We start from the raw sequence: 6,181 nt of genomic DNA on the forward strand, positions 1-6,181 counted from the left end.
CTGTGTGTGAGGAGGTACTGGTAGAGAGATGGCATGTTTACTGTCAATTCCCAGTGTTTATTGCTGGACTTCTGAAAGTGAGTCTGAAGGTGTTTTTGGATATCACGTTGCTTGGACTCCAACTGGCCAAGTTGTGGGTTCATCAGTTTACTTTCTTGTTGCATGATGATTCCTGTGAATGGTGCTCATTAGGCACAGATGTCAACTTTGCATTAGTGTCGTGGTTTAACGTGTCTTCCAAGTTTCCCATGTGCTGAAGAAGGATGATGGTGCCTTCAGGCCAATACTTTGATGACGCGGTCTTAATTGAGCTCCATATTGCTTATGGCCTTTAGAATCTTTTATGTTTGGATGAGGAGAAGGGTGATGTACCCAACAACTTCTTTGCCTCAGTCTTCACTGGCAGCGTCTCTTGTTCCACCTCTGGAGTGGATGGACTACAAGACGACACGGGCATCACTGAATGACATTGTAGTCACTCTTTTGCCTGTGGCTGATACATGGCCAAAACGTTGCAGTTTTGTCCATGGTGCAGCTAAAGGCTCTGAATGCAGAGCAAGGGGGGTGAGAGGCTGGCTCCCAATGGAAAATAGGTGAGTCAGCATGGTTTTTGCTAAGTAATGGTTTGATTTCTTGCCTGGTGCCAAGGCCTGTGCCATTCATGCTGTGATGCTGGTTTCCCTGTCCTAAAAGGCGATGGCATTTTTCTTGTAATAGAACATTTGTACGACAACTCTGCATTTGGAATGATGATGCATGGGTAGGACCAGCTTATAATTCCTGTGGGGAAACCTGCTTAGTCCAAATTATAACTCTCTTGGAACATTGCAATGTAGAGTTTCTTCCTAGATGTAATTAGACTTTCATTGAGGCCTTTGTTTCCTGGAAGGCTGTAGTTCATTTTTCCCATTTCTGGTCAGGGCTTTTGCATTTGAGACTGTGAGTGTTGTTTTGCAGCAAATACTTACTTCAGCCACCTGGGACAGAATTTTACACATGAGGAAAAAGAAACAGAAGCTAAAAAACTACCTGTTATACTTTCTCAGAAGACTTAGCTTGAGAAGGAGGCCTGTGACAAGGTGTTTACACTTACAGCTTCATATTTGTGGGAGATGAGCAGGCCACAGACTAGAAAAACTGATGAGAGATGATGACTATTTAATGAAATGAAATGGCTTACTGTGTAGTCCGGAGGAAGAGTTTAGGTCCACACTTGCAGCCTGAGACCTCAATGACTTTCAGGTGGTCTCAGGGATGAATTTCCATGCCTGCAGTGATGACTGAGATGTCCTTGTGGTGAGTTTCTCTGACAACATTTTTAATACTTCCTTGCATTGCTTGTGTGATTTTTTTAACCTTTTTTCCCCTCCCTTGGTCTTCTGTGGTATGTAGGTTTAGTTAGAAGTAGTAGCATATCTTCATTTAGGAATGTGTTGTGTGTTAGTGCTCCTTGCTCATGTAATGTATGTGTGGAACATTTGTGTTCTGGTTTCATTATGGGTGAATACTTTGATGACCCAGTCACTGTTGGATGACTGCCCATCTTATAGTTTGTCTGTTTATAATTTCTGAATTATCGATCAGAAGTATCATTTATGTTTCTTCTGATAACAGTGGTGAGCAGATAAATGTCTCTCCTTTCTTGGTATGATCCTGATGCATTATCCTCTCATGTTATGTTTTTGCCAATTGTGAGGGTTAGAAGCAAAGCTGCAAGTTGTGTATGGTTGGAGTGAGATGGGAATGATGGCGTATGGGTAGAACATCTTGTAATTCCTGTGTGAAACCTCTTTTATCCATCTATACCTCCCTGTAACGTTTTAATGGACAGCTTCATCCAAGTGGTACTTACATTTTCCCACCCTTGATCTTCCTTCAGCCTTCGTTTCCTGGAAGGTTCATGTTTTCCACTTGCGGATTGTTCTTTAGCAGTTGAAACTGTGAGTGGTTTTTTTGCAACAAATACGGACTACCCTGGAGAACCACATGAAGGCAGAACGTAATGTGTGAAGAAAATTAAACAAGCTAAAACGGAGTCTCTCATAAGCCCTTATACTCAGATGCAGGCCCTTGACAAGGCCTTTACGCTTAACGGCTTCATATTCATAGGAGATGAACAGGCAACAAAGTAGAGAAATTCACAAGAACCTGCGAAGTGTCTGAGCAATCCCTCTTTCACGTTTTCCCTTCGATTCACTGACTGTGCATGAAGGAACGTCTTTATTGCTCTGGCACACGCCTATGCTTTTTAGATTTCATGCCAACCCGGGCCACAAGGCGCAAAAGTCCTTAACAAAGTGTAACACTGCTTTAACACTACTATACTGCAGCTACAGAAACCCTTTTCAGTGTGAGACCGCTGTTGCTCTGTAACCATTTCTGTTCCTGCTGAGCCTTATGGAATTGCCTTTCAGTTCCCCGATCCCCACCGGAGAGGGAGCCCCGGCTGGGCGGCGGCGCTCAGCACCGCTCAGAAGCCCGGTCCCCTGGGAGCGCGGCCATGGGCGGCTGCGGTGGCGTCGCGGCGCCTCCGGGTGCCGCTGTTGGCCGAGGCGGAGCGGCGCCGGAGCCGCAGGCGGAGTCGCCGCAGCGTCCTTCCCCCGCAGGCTGCTGGCTCGCACGGCGCCGGCCAGAGCGGCAGCGGCACGGGCAGCAGCGGCGAGAGGCGGCGCGGCGCGGGGAGCAGCGGCGTCCGAGCCGGCGCCGAGATCGCTGCCCTCCGGCGGCCCCTGCGCTCGCTGCGGAGAGCGGCTGGAAGGGAGGGGGGGCAGCGGCAGGAGGGAGGAGCGCGGCGGGCGCTGCCGAGAATGGCGGGCAGGCAGGGGCAGGGGCAGAGCCGCCGGCGAGCAGGCGGGCGAGCGCTGCTGCCCGCTTTGCTGCTGTGCTTGTGGTGCCGGGCGGCGGCGGAGCGGATCCGCTACGCCATCGCCGAGGAGCTGGGCAGAGGCTCGCTGGTGGGGCCGCTGGCGCGGGACCTGGGGCTGAGCCCGGCGGAGCTGCCGGCACGCAAGCTGCGGCTCAGCGCGGAGAAGCAATACTTCGGCGTGAGCGGGGAGAGCGGGAACCTGTACGTGAGCGAGAGGCTGGACCGGGAGGAGATGTGCGGCGAGTCGGCGTCCTGCTCCGTCAGCTTCGAGGCGCTGGTGCAGAACCCGCTGAACGTCTTCCACGTCGAGGTAGTCATCCGGGACGTCAACGACAACGCGCCCGCCTTCAGCAAGGCTGCTCTCGACCTCGAGATCGGTGAATGGACGCTTCCTGGTGCCCGTTTTCCGCTGGAGGCGGCTCGAGACGCGGACGTGGGCAGCAACTCGCTGCTGACTTACCAGCTCACCAGCGACCCGTCCTTCACTCTGGCCATAAAGAAGAGCCCGGATGGAAGCAAGCAGCCTGAATTAGTGCTGGAGAAAGCGCTGGACCGGGAGAAGCAGAGCTCCTTTCAGCTGGTGCTGATGGTGGTGGACGGCGGGGACCCCGTGAGGTCCGGGACTGTGCAGGTTCGCGTCAACGTGTCGGACGCCAACGACAACGCGCCCGTGTTCAGCAAAAGCGTGTACGAGGCGCGAGTGCGGGAGAATCTTCCGGCGGGGTCGCTGGTGCTGCGGGTGCGAGCCACGGACGCGGACGCGGGCTCCAACGGGAGAGTCTCCTACTCCTTCGGCAACGTCCCGGAGGGCGTCCGCGCCTTGTTCAGTATCGCCGGCGAGAGCGGCGAGGTGAGGACGGCGAGGCCCCTCGATTTCGAGGAGCAGAGCAAATACAGCTTCGGCCTGGAGGCGAGGGACGGAGGCGGGCTCACGGCTCACTGCAAGGTGCACATAGACATCAGCGACGAGAACGACAACGCGCCCGAGATCACGATGCTGTCGGTGTCGAGCCCAGTGCCTGAAGACGCGCCGTCCGGCACGGTGGTGGCCCTGGTGAAAGTGCGGGACCGGGACTCCGGGGAGAACGGTCAGGTGTCGTGCGAACTGTCGGGCGAGGCGCCGCTGTCGATCGTGGCGTCGTCGGGCGGCTCGTACAAGGTGGTGACGACGAGCGCGCTGGACCGGGAGCAGGCGCCCGAGCACCGGGTGGCGGTGGTGGCCAGGGACCGGGGCAGCCCGGCGCTGTCGAGCCGCACGGCGCTGGTGCTGGAGGTGTCGGACGTGAACGACAACGCGCCGGTGTTCGAGGAGGCCGCCTACAGCGCCTACGTGGCGGAGAACAACGCGGCGGGCGCGCCGGTGCTGCGCGTGCGCGCGCGGGACGCGGACGCGGGCGCCAACGGGAGCGTGAGCTACTGGCTGGCGGGCGGCAGCGCGGGCGCGGCGCCGTACGTGTCGGTGGAGGCGCGGAGCGGCGCGGTGTTCGCGCAGCGCTCCTTCGACTACGAGCAGTGCCGGGAGTTCGCGGTGGCGGTGCGGGCGCAGGACGGCGGGGCGCCGGCGCGGAGCTCGACGGCGACGGTGCGCGTCTTCGTGCTGGACCGCAACGACAACGCGCCGCGGGTGCTGTGGCCGGCGGCGGGCGCGGGAGCGGCGGGTGCGGCCCCAGTCCCGGCCCCATTCGAGGTGGTGCCGCGTTCGGCCGAGGCCGGGTACCTGGTGGCCAAGGTGGTGGCGGTGGACGCGGACGCGGGTCGCAACGCGTGGCTGTCGTACGAGCTGGTGCAGGCGCCAGAGCCGGCGCTGTTCCGCGTGGGGCTGCACAGCGGCGAGGTGCGGACGGCGCGGGCCGTGTCGGAGCGGGACGCGGCGAAGCAGCGGCTGGTGGCCGTGGTGAAGGACCACGGGCAGCCGGCGCTGTCGGCCACGGCCACGCTGCACGTGGTGCTGGCCGAGAGCTTGCAGGAGGCGCTGCCGGAGCTGAGCGAGCGGGCGGCGGGCGCCGAGTCGCCGGCGGAGCTGCAGTTCTACCTGGTGCTGGCGCTGGCGCTCCTCTCCGCCCTGTTCCTGCTGAGCGTGGCGCTGGCCGTGCTGGCGCGGGTGCGCCGGGCCGGGCCGCCCGCCGTCCTGCGCTGCCTGGGCGCGCAGCGCTTCTCCGTGGCCGGCGCCGCCTTCCCGGCCGACTTCTGCGAGGGCACCTTGCCCTACTCCTACAACCTGTGCGTGGCGCCGGGCCGCGCCGTCGCCGAGGGCGCTTGGCCGCCGCCGCCGCTGCCCAGCCTGCCCGCGGAGGAGCTTCTCGGCGGGGAGCCCTGCGGGAAGCGGAGCCCGAGCAGCAGCGCCGGCGCGGGAGAGCCGCCGCCGGACGCCGACGCACCGCAGGTCGGTTCTCCTTGAGCCCTTCTCAGCCGCCGTCCCTTTTACCCATGGTGGGTCTTCCCCGGGTGGTGCGGATGGGGAGTGCCGGCCCGTGTGTCCGCCAAGGAAGGAACGGGGCATCCCCTTCCACTCGGAGCAGGCAGGTAGCAGCGGCACTTCTGGGTTCAACGGTGGTGCCAGGTTCAGGCTCAGCTGAGAGACTTTGACTACAACTCTAGTTTGAGTTAGGAATGTCGAAGGCAGTAAATTAAGGCTTCTGCATGATGGTGTTGGGAAAATGTGTTGGATGCTTGTTGTTGGAGAATTTTCCTTCATGATAATGTTTTTCCCCAAACTCATGTACTTGGACCTGGTTGATAGCTGGATGGCAAACTGTTGGTTAATGCTGTTTCCCAAAGGAGAGGTGGCGTGTGGCTCCATGAATGGCGAAATTACAGTTGTTCCCCCTCTTCCGCCGAGTGCCCTCTTGTCTTTTGCAGGAAGGCTCTTCCAGAAACGGCTGCATTAATGGGACAGATAAATTTTATCCAGGCATGATAAACTGTTCTTTGTACAGTTATTTCCCATTTTAATGGTGAACGTGGAGCCTTTCTGTGTTTCTACATAGAATGAGACCCTCTGATTCAACTTTCCTTTTCCAGTATTAGCTGTGTCTTCAGATGTACCAACATTTTAATGCAATCCAATTCCTCTCGTCCAGTTCACAAATACTGTTGAGAAGAGATGAATATCGGGAAAATAGGCTCAGTAGAAATATTTGCAGCAAATGGAAAAAAATTGCAGCAACTGAGTCGTATGGCTGCAATCCTGCCATTTTTCTAGTGTGGGCCACAGAATGGGTACAGGAGCAAAGGTTTAGATTCTGCATTTCAGTTGTTTGACTGCACCTGCTTCAGCCTTTAACTGTCTAATCTCAGTCAGTGGTGGTGGAGTAG

General features: G+C 57.5%; 1 protein-coding gene across 1 annotated transcript; it reads left to right on the forward strand.

The window, feature by feature from the left end:
* The first annotated feature begins 2,543 nt into the window (after positions 1-2,543).
* Positions 2,544-5,379, forward strand: LOC309409834 (protocadherin gamma-B5-like). The gene has a single exon (XM_082006066.1). The coding sequence runs from the start codon at positions 2,808-2,810 to the stop codon at positions 5,262-5,264; it is 2,457 nt and encodes an 818-aa protein (XP_081862192.1). The 5' UTR covers positions 2,544-2,807; the 3' UTR covers positions 5,265-5,379.
* Positions 5,380-6,181: the final 802 nt, after the last annotated feature.

Source organism: Phaethon aethereus (assembly GCF_964289735.1).
Source record: "Phaethon aethereus genome assembly, chromosome: 14".
Classification (NCBI taxonomy): Eukaryota; Metazoa; Chordata; class Aves; order Phaethontiformes; family Phaethontidae; genus Phaethon; species Phaethon aethereus.

What these genes read in the sequence shown, in the direction of transcription:
- LOC309409834 (XM_082006066.1), top strand. Translation starts at nt 2,808, where the DNA reads ATGGCGGGCAGGCAGGGGCAGGGGCAGAGCCGCCGGCGAGCAGGCGGG.